This window comes from Etheostoma spectabile, chromosome 3 (genome assembly GCF_008692095.1).
Source record: "Etheostoma spectabile isolate EspeVRDwgs_2016 chromosome 3, UIUC_Espe_1.0, whole genome shotgun sequence".
NCBI classification, from domain to species: domain Eukaryota; kingdom Metazoa; phylum Chordata; class Actinopteri; order Perciformes; family Percidae; genus Etheostoma; species Etheostoma spectabile.
This window is the reverse complement of record NC_045735.1, coordinates 295,794-311,718: the sequence shown is the minus strand read 5'-3', so window position 1 is coordinate 311,718 and position 15,925 is coordinate 295,794. Positions and strand designations below refer to the sequence as shown.

At 42.4% G+C, this 15,925-nt stretch overlaps 1 protein-coding gene and 1 long non-coding RNA gene across 2 annotated transcripts in view; both read left to right on the top strand.

The window, feature by feature from the left end:
• The first annotated feature begins 374 nt into the window (after positions 1-374).
• rsf1a (remodeling and spacing factor 1a) overlaps positions 375-15,925 on the top strand; it is a 38,022-nt gene continuing 22,471 nt past the window's right edge. Inside the window, 1 exon segment of the mRNA XM_032509705.1 lies at positions 375-605. Coding sequence (XP_032365596.1) covers positions 449-605 — 157 coding nt within the window. The 5' untranslated portion in view covers positions 375-448.
• LOC116682104 (uncharacterized) lies at positions 12,190-13,945 on the top strand. The gene is made up of 3 exons (XR_004330243.1): positions 12,190-12,291; positions 13,053-13,120; positions 13,898-13,945. It is a non-coding gene; the product is annotated as an uncharacterized LOC116682104 (long non-coding RNA).

Genomic DNA, 15,925 nt, shown 5'->3' with positions numbered 1-15,925 from the left:
ATCACAGACTGGAATATGTCAACTTTTACTCAAAACTATTTAAAAAACACTTCAATGTTTATCAAATGCTATAAAATTGAATAAGACGCCCCAAAATTAATGAAAGTAGAGATGTGTACTTGGCACAGAGCGTTGGGTGGAACCAATCATGTTATTTGGGGTAATTAGGGTAAAAAGAACATTGATATAGGACAACGAGTCATTTTGACCCGAGGACAACACGAGGGTTAAGATAAGAGGTCACTTACATACTTATGTTTTTTTTTTTTTTTTTGTTAAACTACAACATCGCATGCGGTCTTATTTTGAAAATCCTAAACGGAAGTCGAGCGGCGTGGCACCGGCCAGCTTCACACCGGTAGATGTTTTCACTCCCTCCATTCATTTCGCTCGCACAGTCGCATCCCAGCAGCGAGCCCTCCCCTCCCGTTTCTCTCCGCCTGGAAAGATGGCTGCTCCGGCGGTGGTGGCGAGGAGCTCCGGCCCGGCGCTGTGCCCGAGCTTCGCGGAGGTCTGCTCGTTCCTGGAGCGGTTCGGGGCGGCGTTGGACCTGCCCGAGATGACTTACCCACAGATGGAGAGGTATCTGCGGGACACAACGACCGGTGAGAGATCGGTCGTAGCGGTGGGTTCGTGGGGGCGAAGAAGTGGTAGAAAGCTGCGACACTTCAAACCGAAGGGGTCCACCACCACCACCACCACCATCACCATCGTGATGATGATGATGGTGGTGGCGGAAAATGTTGAGTGTGTGGCCCGGCAAAAGCAGCGTTAGATCCGGGGGGGTTTAGTCAGCGAGCCTCCACGGTCTCTTACCACGGTTGTGGGGCACACATTTTAGCCCGGGTCAGAGTCAGCTTTTCCTCTTAAAAAAGAAGCGGTATTTTTGTCCAAGTTTTTGAGGCAATGTTATGGACAGAGGAAAAACACGTCGACCGCTAAGAGAAAGCTCTCAAATTCCGTAGACTTTGGCAGATGTTTGTGGTGAAGTTGTGAGGAACGGTTACAGCGGAGACGGTTAGTTAGGGTCAAGTGACAGATCGTCGATGTTGTTGTCAAGGCTCGTATCGATCTGTAAATACTAAACTTGGTGTGGGGGCCATGATGCAGCACTGCCTAGTGACCACACACAGCCAAGGGAAATAAAACGAAGGACCAGTCAAACGCCACTCGCAGTTTTGTATTGGACGTTAATGGAGCTTGCATGGCGGGTCCCACTATATTACCCATCGTGTCCGTGTTGTTTCTACTTTGAGTGAAACAGGCTTCCTCAAAATAAAATAGAAACACATTACGTGATGTTTTATTTTTTTTTAATTTTTTTTTGTAAATTAAATGTGCTCGTTTGATTTCCCTTGTTATTGGTCTTTAAATAGTTCATGGCTGTTTCCAGTGGTTGAATATTACATCCTACAATCAAATACATGTAGAGTACTACAACAAGATTGGGAGTAATGACGTACGCCACGCGCAGTGACTGTTCCTTCTTTCTAGTTTCCTTGCACTTAGCAACCAGCTAGCTAGCTAGCTAGCTCCGGAGTGTTGTCAGGTGTAATTTTTCACCGGCCTTGCCTCACAGCCAGCGGGACTGGGATGACATCAGTGTCCCCTGTGTTTATGTGTTGATCGTGTGTTTATGGCGATGATATTTTCTCCCCCTCGATCTGAGTTTTAGACGGCTTTTAAAACGGAGAGACTAACGTTAGCTAAAAACACTGGATGTGGTTTTTTTGGGGGGGGGCTAAAGTGGTTGCCAAATTCGCGCAGGCGCAGTAGCGACTCTGGCTAACTAACGGTTATTTAGCATCAACGATCAACTGTTAGTCAAAGTACAACACACCGCGTACAAGTACACGTTCACCGCCTTTATCGTTTATCAGACAATGATGTTTTTGAGTTTTATTAGTAGCTTCCCGTGTTTCAAACCGTGTATGCCGCTCATATTTAGCTATACTGTAACGCTAGTTAGCTAAAATAACTTCTCTGACGTTTCAAACTCCATTAATACCGCGTAATGCGGGTTTTTGTTGGGATACGGGGTCTGTGTTGATAACAAGTAAACGTAGAAACCTGTGTCTGTAGCAGGGAAAACCGGAATTTACTGTAAATTCAAGGGCTCCGTAACAGTCTAACATCAGACCACACAGCAGCCATTTTTATGTTTTGTTTAGTAATGTTATGCCCCAAGATTGTATTTATTGTCACGACTTTATTTTACTGTGAAGGGAGAACTGTCTTAACAGTGTCATGACAACAATAATCAGAGGACACCCTGACACAACACATCTTTTAATACATCTTGAATACAAAGCTAAATAATATATAATAGACACAATAAACGTTTAAATTTTATTCATAATGTCAAATCGTAAGTTATCTAAGGAAACCTTACAGAGGTACATGTCAATATCTGATAGAAATACCATCAGAGTAGGCTTACGTCTTGGGGCATTTCATCTTAATATTAAAGCATTTTCCAAGAGTGACGTAAAGATTTACAATGAACTTATTTTTGAATTCTTAAGAGAGTAGTGGTATGAACTCAGTTTTTTCCAAAACAACAATCTAACGTTGTAACACACTTAACAATGAAAACATTGTTTGTGTTTTGTGATGTGATGGGTCTGCAGAAGGGTAACGCTGTTCCCCCTTCAGCCCCGCTAAACAGCGAGGTAAGAGATCAAGGTCTATAGAAAAAGCTGGGTTTAAAGTTGTGCTCAAGGGCACTTTATCAGGATGAATACTGGTTGTGGACTTATGTCAATGTCTCACACCCACTCCATGGCTTGCTGCTCAATCACAGGAGCACTTTCAGTGATAGACTCATTCTCCCAAAATGCACCACAGAGCGCCACAGGAAGTCATTGCTGCCTGTGGCCATCAGACTTTATACCTCCTCCCGCTAAGTGTCTGACACGCACACACTTAGAGAGGTTGAAACTGGACAATATCATCTGTTTTGTGCAATAACACTGACGTGTAATGTGTGCAATACTCAACTGCCACTATTATTATTATTGTTATTATTATTATTATTATTATTATTATTATTATTATTATTATTTTCTTTTCACCATTGCAACACCTTAATTATGTTATTTATGTAAATACTGTAACTATGTAAATATCCAGACTCCTTATATTTCTTTATTTCTTCATTTATATTTCTTATATTTCTAATATCTGAGCAATTGTAACACAGAGTTTCCCTTCGGGGATCAATAAAGTATTTCTGATTCTGATTCTGATTGTGACTTTCAAAAGTGTTTTATGTTTCTAATCACCCTGTGTGTTTTCCAGTTCCTAAACCCCTCGTGGAGCTCCAGGTGCTGCTCAGAAAACTGGGGAGGTCTGTGACTATGACCGCTGGAAAAATACCTGGCTAAGGTGAGGGCTCTGTGTGTACGTGTGTGTTGTGTGTGTGTGTGTGTGTGTGTGTGTGTGTGTGTGTGTGTGTGTGTGTGTGTGTGTTGTGTGTGCGGTGTGGCATCAGATTCCATTTAAACTTCACTTGACATGATTAAATCCAACTTACTGAAGAGGATCATGCTCGCTTGTTGCATCTTAAGAGACACTTCTCAGGTTTGCGCTCCAGTTTCTCATCTGTTACCACACCACACACAAGAAATAAATAAATGTGCACGGAAGTGATCGTTAGTGGGGGATGTGATGCAGTTACACCCCCCTGTTTGTCATTTACTGTTAGGACATAACAAAGGTGTATTAGTGCAGAAAAGTCTGACTAACCCTTACTCTTGTTGGTGTCAACAGACGTATGACAGAAGATTAACCCTTCATATCAGCATTGAGACATAGAACATATCTAATCATTATTTCCTCTAGGTTTGCCAGGAGTTGAACAGCACCTGGGCAGAGGAGCTGAACAGAAGGGTCTACCAGGAGATGTCCATGGAGTGCAAGTCATGCATTCTCAAAGTATGACACAACCTGTTTTTACTCGTGTAATAAGTGTCTAAAACCTAAAACGTCTGCAGTCAGTGCAACAACTACATTAATCTTTGATTATTCATCTCTTGTTATAAATTTGACCCTTTACGAATCCTTCCTCCCTCTTTCCACACATTTATTGTGTGTGTTTACCCTTCAGTATCTCTGCGAGTGTAGTTTGACGACAACCTAAAGTTCAAGATGGCGATAAATGAGGAGGAACCAGAGAAGATGCGTTGCAGCCTATAGGTCGGGACCAGCAGGGCCTGATGTACTGGCTCCAGCTAGACCAGGAGCAGAATATCCGGCTGTACACGGAGGAGCAGGACGATCTGGACGGATCCACTGGAAGTGCATCGTCAGGTAATTTTCTTAATCTGGTGGATACACTTCTCATTGTGTGTTGAGCTCTCATCTATTATTATTGTTTCTTTGTAAAAAAGTAAAGTTCTTTACAATCTGGATCCTATTTTCTTAGAAAGTTGTTTTTTCATACTTTTATTGATTAGAGTCATTGCCAATTAACCTGCCAACCCTGGCTTAAGGCTAATTTAAAATTGACTTATCATATTTTTAATCTGAAATGAATTGTTGGTCCCTGTTGGATCACACGCTGCAGGTTTATGTTCCAGGATCACCACCAAGTTATTCAAATTCTGTCCCCCTGTATTTTTTATTTTTATTTTTTTTAACCTACTTGAGCCACTAGCTTGAGTCACTTATCCAAACTGTTTTTTAGGACTCGGAACGACCTAGCTGAGGCTCTGGAGTACTGAGAGTCCCAGGTGAACCGAAACAGAATCAAGACCAGAACCAGGCTGGTCCAGGAGTGCCAGCCCACAGAGAAGATGCAGGTGTGTTGAGCGAATGAGTAGAGACTGCATGCATCTGAGGGTTTATATTATGGAGGGGGCCAATCTATATTAACAACACTGGTGTGTGTGTGTGTGTGTGGTGTGTGTGTGTGTGTTGTGGTGTGTGTGGTGTGTGTGTGGTGTGTGTGTGTGACGCTTAGGGAATGATGCCATTGGTAGCACCGAACCCGCCAAGACCACAGAGGAACACCCTGACAGTGAGAAGGTTGACCCTGTAAAGAAGAAGAACTCCTAACACCAGGTACGTAGATTAAAGAAACTGTTGGTTATCTAATTTTTATGTTTGTTTCACAAGCAAGGCCTCCTTGAGGTAAGGCTTTCAAATTGAAACATCAGTAGCCGATGTATAGATGGTAGAACCTGATAGATGGATCTAATCATCCTTGATGTGAAGAATGAGACATTTACGCTTTATTAGATAGTGTACAGTTGCGGGCTGACAGGAATGAGAGAGGGACAGTCAGGATGATATGCAGAGGTGGAAGAAGTACTCAGATTTTTACTTAAGTAAAAGTAGGAATACCACAGTGTAAAAATACTGTACAAGTAAAGGACCTGCATTCAAAATGTCACTTATGTAAAAGTACGGAAGTATGACATCAAAATAAGCTTAAAGTACTAACAGAAAGGCCATTTCAGAATTGTACATATATTATTGTCGATGAAATAATTTATAAATTGCGTTATATTGTATTAATAATCTGAATCTACAAGTAACTAAAGCTTTCATGTAAATTTAGTGCAGTTAAATGATGGCATTTGCCTCTGAGATATAGTGGAGTGGAAGTATAAGTTGCATAAAAGGTAAGTTAAGTACAAGGAATTCAAAATTGTACTCAAGCGAACTTACTTAGCTACATTCCACCACTGCAACAAAAGACCTAGCCAGACTCAAAGTACTTATGTTGTGCTTACATGGACAGCGTTTTAATCCTCTAGGGCGGTGGTTCCAAACTTTTTCAGCTCAGACCCAAAGAGAAATTGGTGTCTCCCCGGACCTAAATTTGAAAAAATACATTTTCATGAATTATGCAACATCTACATTTTTAAATGGACAAAAGACGGAGCAAACATGAATTTAAATGTATGTGAAGTATATTATTCCATTATAAAAGTAAACAGAAAAGGTCTCTATTGTCCTTCCTGTGTGTCTGTCCCCTCCCATCATCCCTCAGCACCGACACCAACCATTTTTTAAATAATGCTGACTTGAATTTAATGAGATGTGTGTGTCTGGTTGGAGATATCAACCAGCTGATCTAGTCTAGGTTCGGTTTTGAATAAATGGTGCCCATTCTGAGAGTCACGCTGAGCATTTGACTCTGTTTCTGTATTTGTTTTCCAGTATAATAGAGTCGAAAAGCAGAGATTGATGTGATTTTACTCTGCCAACTGGCGACCCAACAAAACGGTTGGAGACATTTGGGTCCCGACCGTAAGTTCGGAAACATTGCTCTAGGGCCTAGAGTCTAGGGCCCTTAAAGTTGATTTCTGTTACTAAAGAACGGGACAAGGGGAACTGGCCAAAGTTTTCACTGTCATGATCACTCCACTACATTTATTAGATTCCCATCTTGGTCCAAATGATCTTTATTCCACCTGATAGCTCCTTGCACGCTGCATCTCTTGATGGCTGTTTCTAGTGGTGTACTTGTTTTGTTGTTTCTATGTTGCAGTGATAAAGCGAGGAAACCACGAAGCTGGAGAACCCGTTGCAGAGGTGAAAGAGAGAAGACGGACCACAAGCATCGCCTGTCTTTGTAAACGCGGTGAGCACGATCACCACCGTCATCAAATCAGAATCAGGGACCCGACGCTCCCAAAAACGCTCGTGTCGGTGGTCATGGCGCCAGGTGCGACTGTGACAAAACCAGACGTGAACAAGGTAAGAGGAGTAGAGCGGCAGTTGTCAGAGAGCACCAGCAGGCCAAGATACCACTGAAGAAGAGGGAGCTTAAGCTCGCTGGAGCTTACCACAGCACCACCTTAACAACAGCAACAGCATAGTAGTATCATTGTCTGAACCCGTCAGTGATCCAGACCAAAGACAGTCAGGAGGAAAGAGGAAAGTTGCCGAGCTATTAGCGCCCCCTGGGGCCCAGCTGCCTCACAACCCCAGCAGCAAGAAGTGGTCAACGGGAGAGCGTCTGTCCCCTTGACGCACAAAGAGGGACAGAATGGAGTCATAGGGGTCATAGGTCAAGTTGGCGTTGTGAGTAATGTTGGGGTTATCCGCAGCCCATCTGAGCGGCACAGAGCCTCCATGCTGAGCAGCAGGAACAAATGGGCCCAGTTTGGACCCCAGAGGCTCCAGAGCTGTGGAGGATGAGAGGGGGAGTGAGCCGGCTAGTCAGTGCTGGTAGAAGGGACCGGCTGAGGGGAGACGCCCAGCAGCAGCCACCTCTCTCCTCCTAATCCTCCTGCAGCGATGGAGGCTCAAACAGCCAGAAAACTACGTTGTCATCCTTAAAATCTGATCCAGTCTCGAAGCTGTAGAGAGAAAAGGGGATTCTGTTACTCTCTCCCCTCGCTGTCTCACCACAAGAAGACCAGGGTAAAAAAGTAAAGAGGAGCAGTTTGACAGGGGGGTGAAACCTGGGCACAGCAGTCATCAACAGAAAGATGACAACCTGAATGAGAGGAAAGAGAGAAGAAGAGAGGCGTCTGGGACCCTTGAGGCAGAAGAAGGAAGCAAAGGTGACCATGAAAAGAATAGAAGCACTTAGGAAGTCGCGAATCAGGGAGCACCACTCACTTTCAACAGTAGACCAGCAGGTTAAAGAGGACCACCAAGAAGATGGGGTCAATGGGGGTTTGGCTGTCCAGATGAGGGTGAAGGACACTGGCTCGGATCGGTGAGAGGCAGGGTCCATTGGAGAAGCATCCTCCGAGCTCCAGAAAGAAGGAATCCGGTTGAAGATCAAGATTCCCCCCGGAAGAAACAAGTTGAGGGGAAAAGGGGGGAGAGAGGAAGGAGGAGAGAAAGAGAGGAGCAGGAGGTGCAAGAGGATGGAGGGGCCTCAGGAGATCTGCAAGAATTTGCAGTATGAGTATATTACAATTCATGAACTGGGGGATTATTATCGGGAATACACTTTGTATTTTTCTCTGTTGGTGGTGTGGTTTGATTCTGATCAAATTAGTCCCATCTACCTTTTTTTTTTTTTTTTTTTCTTGCTAGATCGCCTTTGCCAACCTGCGGGCCGAGCTCGAAGGTGACTGAGAGCAGAGAAAGAAACCGCCAAAAAAACAGGCAGGCCCCGCAGAACGAGGGAGGAGAAAGAAGAAGAAGAAAGTAGAAAAGAGGAGGACTGAGGAGGGAGAAGAGGAAGAAGATGAAGAGGGAGGAGCTGCAACTGCAAAGAAAGACGGAAAAAACAGAACCTGCCACGCAATCAGGAAGCAAGGTAATCAGTTGTTTTAGTGTGTGTCCTGTCTGGAGAATGAACACATAAAATAACTTATGGTTAACACTTTATACATTATACCCTCATAATAGATGGTAAATGATAGTTAATTAATCTTTAGTTAATTGCCAGTTTACTGTTAATAATTCTTAATAGTGCTGAAAATGACAGTTTATGTTACACACATTATTTCCCTCATATTAGGGTATCGGGTAATGATTAAAAATTGTTTGTAAGCCTTTAAGGAAACCTTTTTAAAAACTCTTAAAAGATTAATTGATAGATGGAGCAGACTATTGTAACCCTTGGTTGTCTTCCCGTTAAACCATAAACGCTGTTTTCTGACATTTTTGCCACTTTTTTAGTGTTGTGTGTTTTTTTGGATGTTTTTTCCAAGTATTGACATTCTAATGTGACATTTTATCTTATTGCCGAAGGCCCATTTTTTTTGTGATGGAAAAAAACTGAAAATGGGTCAAATTTGACCCGAGGAACCCAACGAGGGTTAATAAGGTTATTTAGTCATCTGTTGCAGCTTTTAACAACCATCCGACATGTTTAAGACGGTTAACAGACCAAATAGTAACCCTTAGCAACGTGTTGGGAACATCTGCTCCACTATCAATATAATCTCATAGATGTTATAAAAATGTTTCTTAACCCTCGTCGCTGTTGTCTTCCGTCGACCCGCAATTTGGGTTTTTCTGCGTTGAAATTTGACAGTTTGTTGTCCTTTTTTCTACTTTTCTCAACGCGTTTGTGCATTTTTATTCCCATTTTTTTCCCCCACTATTTTTAAGTATGTTTCGGTCAATTTTTTAACAATTCTTTTGTCACGTTTTCCAATGTTTTATGTCTTTTTCGCCTTTTTCTGATTTTCTTTGGTGACTATTCAACATGTAAAAAAAAAAAATATTTTGGTGATTCTTTTCCTGCTTTTTCGTCGTTTTTGTCACTTTTTTCAACGTTCTTTTCGTGATAGGAAGTTTTGTAAACATTAAGGCTTAACAAACATTTTTTATCATTACCCGATACTATATAGTATATGAGGGAAATAATGTGTGTGTAACAATAAACTGTTCAACTTTCAGCACTATAATAATTATTTGTATACTTTAATTATTGTTGACAGTAAAATGACAGTAACAGTAAATGACAATCATTTCCATCGTTAATGACGCGTTATTTTATAATGTTGCCAAATTTGAGTATTTCTCTACTCTCATTTTCAGGTAAACGGAGGCATCGACGCCCCCGATGGTCAACATTCGCGCTAAGAGCACGCAAACTGAAGAGGGAGAGGAGGTGAGGACAGGAGGGAGGAAACGAGGAGAGGGAGGAGGGGGAGGGAGGGAGCGACTCTGAAGAATCATGTAAATCAGAAGAGATTCCCAGCGAGGACGCCTGCAGTTCACTGTGGCCTGCCCAACCACCCTGAACTGGTAGGGAAAGTGTATGTGTGTGTGTGTGTGTGTGTGTGTGTGTGTGTGTGTGTGTGTGTGTGTGTGTGTGTGTGTGTGTGTGTGTGTGTGTTGTGTGTTGTGGTGTGTGCTGTGTGTGTTGTGTGTGTGTGGGTGTGGTGTGTGTGTGTGTGTGCTGTGTGTGTGTGATGTGTTGTGGGACTGTGTGTTGTGTGTGTGTGTGTGTGGACTGTGTGTGTGTGTGTTACTGTGTGTGTTACGTATGTACCTAATCTGTTATATACCACATACAAAAGTATTGGACATCCTGTCCACTGATACTGTCCTGTATTTGGGTAATTTAGTCTGGGGTGGTTTCTATGATGTGTTCAAGGTCCTGTGGTTTTATTTAAGAGTAATCTTAATGCTGCAGAATGCAGAATGTTATTTAAGACTACAGTGAATTTCCATCTTTGGGCAAAAGTTGGAGAAGTTCCCCTGTTTTACCACGCGATGCCTTCTGTCCTCAAAGCCACTTCGCATAAAATAAAATAGTTTTCTTAGTTTGGGGGATGGGGGCGCGACTACAGCGTCACCTGGGGAGGATGAGGCAGAGCGAGAGCGTAGTCATGGTATCTTTTACTTGATGAATTACTTTTGTTCAATAAGTTTATTAAAAGAAAATTTGAGGTAATTAAAGGTTTTGTGTTATTGTGGTTTTGGTGTGTGGTATATGTAACAGCTGGCGATGTTAAGGCAAGAAGTCACTATGAGTAACTGAGTTATTGTCACTGTGTGTGGTGTGTGTGTGGTGTGGGTGTGTGTGTGTGTGTTGTGTGTGTGTGGTGGTGTGTGTGTGTGTGTGTGTGTGTGTGTGGTGCGTTGTCTCAAGCCTGCGTGGGACTCTTGTGATAACGGATACAACACGGCCTGTTCGCGGGCCGCCCTCAGTTGATTCCAGCATGGAGAGTGTTCTGTCCTCCCTGCCAACATGTAAGTGTTGTGTGTGTGTGTGTGTGTGTGACACCGAGAAGGACCCACGAAATATTGAGTAGCAAACCTATTATATCCTACGTTGGTCGCCAATATTATTTAAGTAATTGCGGTTTTGAATAAAACTTCATTGTGATGTATTGACGTAAGGCCGTGTATTGTTATGACTGTCAACCTTAGCAAAACATTACTTGATGAAATGTTATTTAACAAAATATAACAAGTTCTCCAATATTTCATCTTGTCAAAGACGAGAAGCGAACAAGAACCTTTGTATAAAAAAATAGTGTAAATTGACACTATTTTGGTAACTATTAGATTGTTTTTGATAAGCAAATAAGATTACAATGTAAACGACATTCAATGCTAGCTTTCAGTACTTAAAAGTCCCTAAGTGGTGCCCTGTGGGAAGATTTCAGAGCCAAATATAGTGTTGAGGTATGCTGTATAAAACAAGAAGACCTTTTAAAGGAGTGGTTTCCACACGTTTATTGTGGATTTTGGCTTTCCTCCATTCAGAAGCTGCTGGTGAGAACGATGGAGGAGCAGCTGCAGAACCTGGACAGTGCTCGAAGAAAAGAGAGAGGCAGGAGAGAGGTAAACCACACACACACACACACACACACACACAACACACACACACACACACACACACACACACGCCTACATCTTTCTAAAAACACTCAAAACGATGTGGATTGGATCCCTTCTCTCTTCCTTTCAGGAGGGAGCTGGCTAGGTACGTGGGGAATCAGTGTGGAAACATCATCCCTGTAGTCATCTTCATATTCGTTTTAAATGCCAGAAGCAATGATGGAAATTGAAATATGAAGTTTCATTAACTAGCTACCATTCTGAAGAAGAGCTCATTCATATTTGCATTTGTACAGAGGAAGCACTGGCACTTTAGTTGGTTGATAGCGGCTTGTCCAAAACTTTATATACTACCTACTTAAATCCATTGTTATATGCCTCATTTAGCCTAACTTTATATATATCTGTAAAAAATTCTGTTTATATTAAACAACCACCTGATATATATATAGCAGTACATATTCACCTTAAATCTTGTTCACAATTACTAGTTACTATATATTATATTCATAGGACAAATCCATCTGTAAAATTCTGTTTATAATAGTAGTCATCTCTATATTTATCCAGTACATATCCATGTCCTGCACTTATGGAACCCGTGTAACCTGCCACCTGCGCTATTGACCTTCTGGTTAGACCCCCAAAGCATTTCGTTTGCCTTGTACCTGTGTAAGACAATAAAGTTGAATCTAATCTATCTAATCTAAACATTACATTCAGTTTAGCAATCTCTCAGCGTTTTTTTTACCTGGGCTTTCTAAGCTTGGACCAATGAAAAACAAATGTTTGAAATGATGTCAGTGTCTGGGATTTCCAACATGCAACGCACATGTCAACAGCAGCAGTCTATATTGTAAAACAAACTTAAACCAACTTAATTAACATGGTGGCCGTCTGTTTGACGTCAACGAAATATCACCTTGGATTTCATGTGCAAATTAAAAGTATTTGTCTGCACGGTTTTTAGGAGGGAGACAGGGGGAAGAGGAGAAGACCGCAAAAAAGAAAGATCCAAAAAGAGCAAAAATCTCGGGAGGATATCAACCAGAACCAGGAAAACATCAGCTACAGGTGGGTGTGGCCTGCGCGTTAAATTACCGGGCAAAAAGCATCGTGTCTCTCAACACACAAGAAAGCAAAGCTACTTTTGTTTTGTTGATAATTTTGGATCATTATTTACATTGCAACTATAATCTTTCAGTATTACATAAAATGTGTGTGGAGAGTGTCATGCATTGGCAGCATTGAATTTGTAAAAAGTCTCAAGTCTGTGGTCTGTGCGTGTGTGTGCGTCTGTGTTTGTGCGTCTGTGCGTCTGTGTCTCTGCGTGTGTGTGTGTGACTGTGGTTCTGGTTGTGTGTGTGTTGTGTGGTGTGTTGTGTGTGTGTGTGTGTGTTGCGTCGTTGTCTCTGGTGGTGTGTTGTGTGTGTGCGTCTGTGTTGTGCGCTTCGTGCGTTGTGTTCTGCCTGTGTGTGTGTGTGACTGTGTCTCTGCGTCTGTTGTGGTGTGCGTCTGTGTCTCTGGTCTGGTCTATGTGGGTGTGTGTGTGTGGTGTGTGTGTGTGTGTGGGTGTGCGTGTGTGCGTTGTGTCTGTGCGTATCTGCGTCTGTGGTGTGCGTCTGTGTCTCTGCGTTGTGTGTGTTGCGGTGTGTGCGTCTGTGTCTCGCTGTGTGTGTGTGTGTGTGTGTGTGTGCGTCTGTGTCTCTGTGCGTGCGTGCCTGCATGCGGTCTGTGTGTGTGTGCGTCTGTGTGTGTGTGCGTGTCTGTGTCTCGTGCGTGGTGCCTGCATTGCGTTGTCTGGTGTGTGTGGTGTGCTGTGCTGTGTGTTGTAGGTTTGATGACTTTGACGCGATGCCATGATGAGGCTATAGAGAGAGGACATCAGGGACTCTCTGTGGAGGTGAGTGGACGATGTGATGAACTGCAGAATTATAGAAACAACTTTTTATTATTTTATAGATATATATATATATATATATATATATATTTATATATATATATATTAGATATTTCTATTAAAAAAATAGCATTTCTGCTTAGAGGGCGTTTTCAAACCTGCCTTTATTTCAGTCAAATCAAATCAAATCTGGTTACGCTGTGGGTGGAGCAGACGTAGTAACATCGCTCACGAGAAATATGCTGTAAAATGATTTTAGATTAGATTAGATTAGATTCCACTTTATTGTCATCACACAGGTACAAGGCAACAACAATGCAGTTTAGGTCTAACCCAGAAGTGCAATAGCAGCAGGTGCAGGATATAACTGGTTCCAGAAGTGCAGGACATGGATATGTACTGATAAATATAAGAGATGATACTATTATAACAGAATTTTACAGATGGATTTGACATAGATTTAAATCAATGACTGGTGTTGGCCATGAACATGTGAGAAACCATGCCTATTCCTACCGGTGAACAGTGGGGATTGCTTAAGTTAAGGGGGAAAAGTGAACAAAGTAGTCATGTAGTCCGATGATTGAATCACAGAGATCCTCTAAATTCATGACGTCTGTCTGGTCGGTGTCACTATTAAATGAAAACATATCTTTATTGTGAAATCACCCCATATATTGGGCAGTGCCACATATTTTGTACTTCTTTACACAGCAGTTTGTTATGTAGAGTACCCAGTTTCGATGCATCATATTGATAATTACCACTCTTCTGATGTAGGAGCAGGGCAATGGCAGAGACATCACCGCCATCCTATCACGAGGACGGGAGGAGATAGCCAGCGGCCATCGAAGCCAGGCTCTTCTGCATCCAGGAACAGGACAGGAACAGGAAGAAGCGGAGGCTGAATGACCTGGAGAGTGACAGCACTCGCCGCAGCAGAGAGTGAGACGAGTTCATGCTCAGCAACAGTAACACACACCCACACACACACACACACACACACACACACACACACAATGTCTCTCTTCAGAACCGTCTTATAGTTTTTTTTCCTCTTCCCTTTTAAGTCCAGAGGAGCGGAATTTGAAGCGTCAGGGGCTGATGATGACGAGGAAGATGAAGACGCGGGGCAGCGACGTGGGCAGCTTGGACGAGTGGGACCCGCCCCAGACGGGCAGGTGAAGGGGCCCCTAAGCACCGACCCAGCAAGACCCAACGCAGGGGCAGGAAACGGCTGAGACGGGCGGGGAGACGCCACCTCCTAAGAGGAGGAGGACACCGACGAAGAACTGGGTGAGTGCACGGCGGCATGAGTGGAACGGCCGCCCTGCACACAGAATGGTTTTGCATGCAATTTGCAGAGTTGAACGTTAATCACTTTATTACCTGCTTTCATTGCGGAATTATTTCAGCCCATGACAGCTTGTTTCAAGGCATTATTTATACAGAGATATATTCAACGTTTTATTGACAATTTTATAACTGAGTTGTAGTAAACTTAACGCGTTTTCAAATTATACATGATCAACGTGCTCTGGTTCCAGCTTCTAAATGAGAGGGATTGTTCAGTTTCTTGTCATAAATTGTTTGCAATTGAATATCTTGGCACATCTGAAGAGATAAAATCATACACAGAAACTGGAATTTTTTTAAACATTTCTTCACATTTATAATAGACTAAAGGTAAAAACATTTGTAATTGTAGATCCTAATTTAAATGTCTACGCCAGCTGTGATTTTTTCAACAATTCTAGGAACAATTAACTCTATAGTATTGATATGGTCAATATTTCTTCCTATTTCATAACCTAACATGATGAAATAGGCCACACAGATGCGGAAGTTTTCAAGCTTTGAGCCCGACTACAATAATTAATTCATTGATTCAAGTGTTCGGTCATCGAGTTCAAAGGATGTCGCAAAATGTCTTGTTTTGCTCCCGACACAAAATTCCAAGATCAAAGATATCAGTTCTTCTCAGTAGACTAGACCTTCGAGCTTCTCTTTATTGATCACTTTGGGATGACTCCTCCCAGCGAAATTTTTTAGGATAGTTTTTTAGCAAGAAAAAAGAAGGTTAACAAATAATTACATTAAAAATACAGTATAAGAACATAAAATTACCAATAATATATAATAAATACACAACAATAAGAACATTCATCAATAAACAAAGAAAAACCAAAATTCTTAGTTTAAGTGTCAGAGCGAGTGATTCCCAGGTCAGTGATAATGATCAGGTGTGTGAATTTAAGTGCCAGGTATGTGTGTGATGTATTATGTATGTAGTATGGGTGTAGGCATGTGTAATGTATGTGTACTGTTATTCTGTCGCTGTCTGTCTGTCTGTCTGTCTTCGTCCTGTACGTGTACTTCCGTATGTATGTGGTATGTGTGTGTGGTGTGTGTTTGTGTGGTGTGTGTGTGTGTGTTGTGTGTGTGTGTGTGTTTAGTTGTGTGGTGTGTGTGTGTGTGTGTGTCGTGGTGGTGTGTGTGTGTGTGTGTGTGGGTGTTGGTTGTGTGCCTGTGTGTGTGGTGTTGATGATGTGTTGTGTGGTGTGTGTGTGTGCGTTGTGATGTGTGTGTGTGTGTGTGGGGTGTGATGCGTGTGCTGTGTATGCCATGTGGTGTGTGCATGTGTGTGGGTGTATGGTTTGTATGCCATGTGTGTGTGTGTGCTATGTTTGCTATGACATGTGCTGTATGTAGTGTGTACTGTAAGTATGTCTGTCTGTCTGTCTGTCTGTTGTCTGTCTGTATGTAGGTAGTATTGTGTAGTGTAAGTAGGTGTGGGGTGTGGGTGTG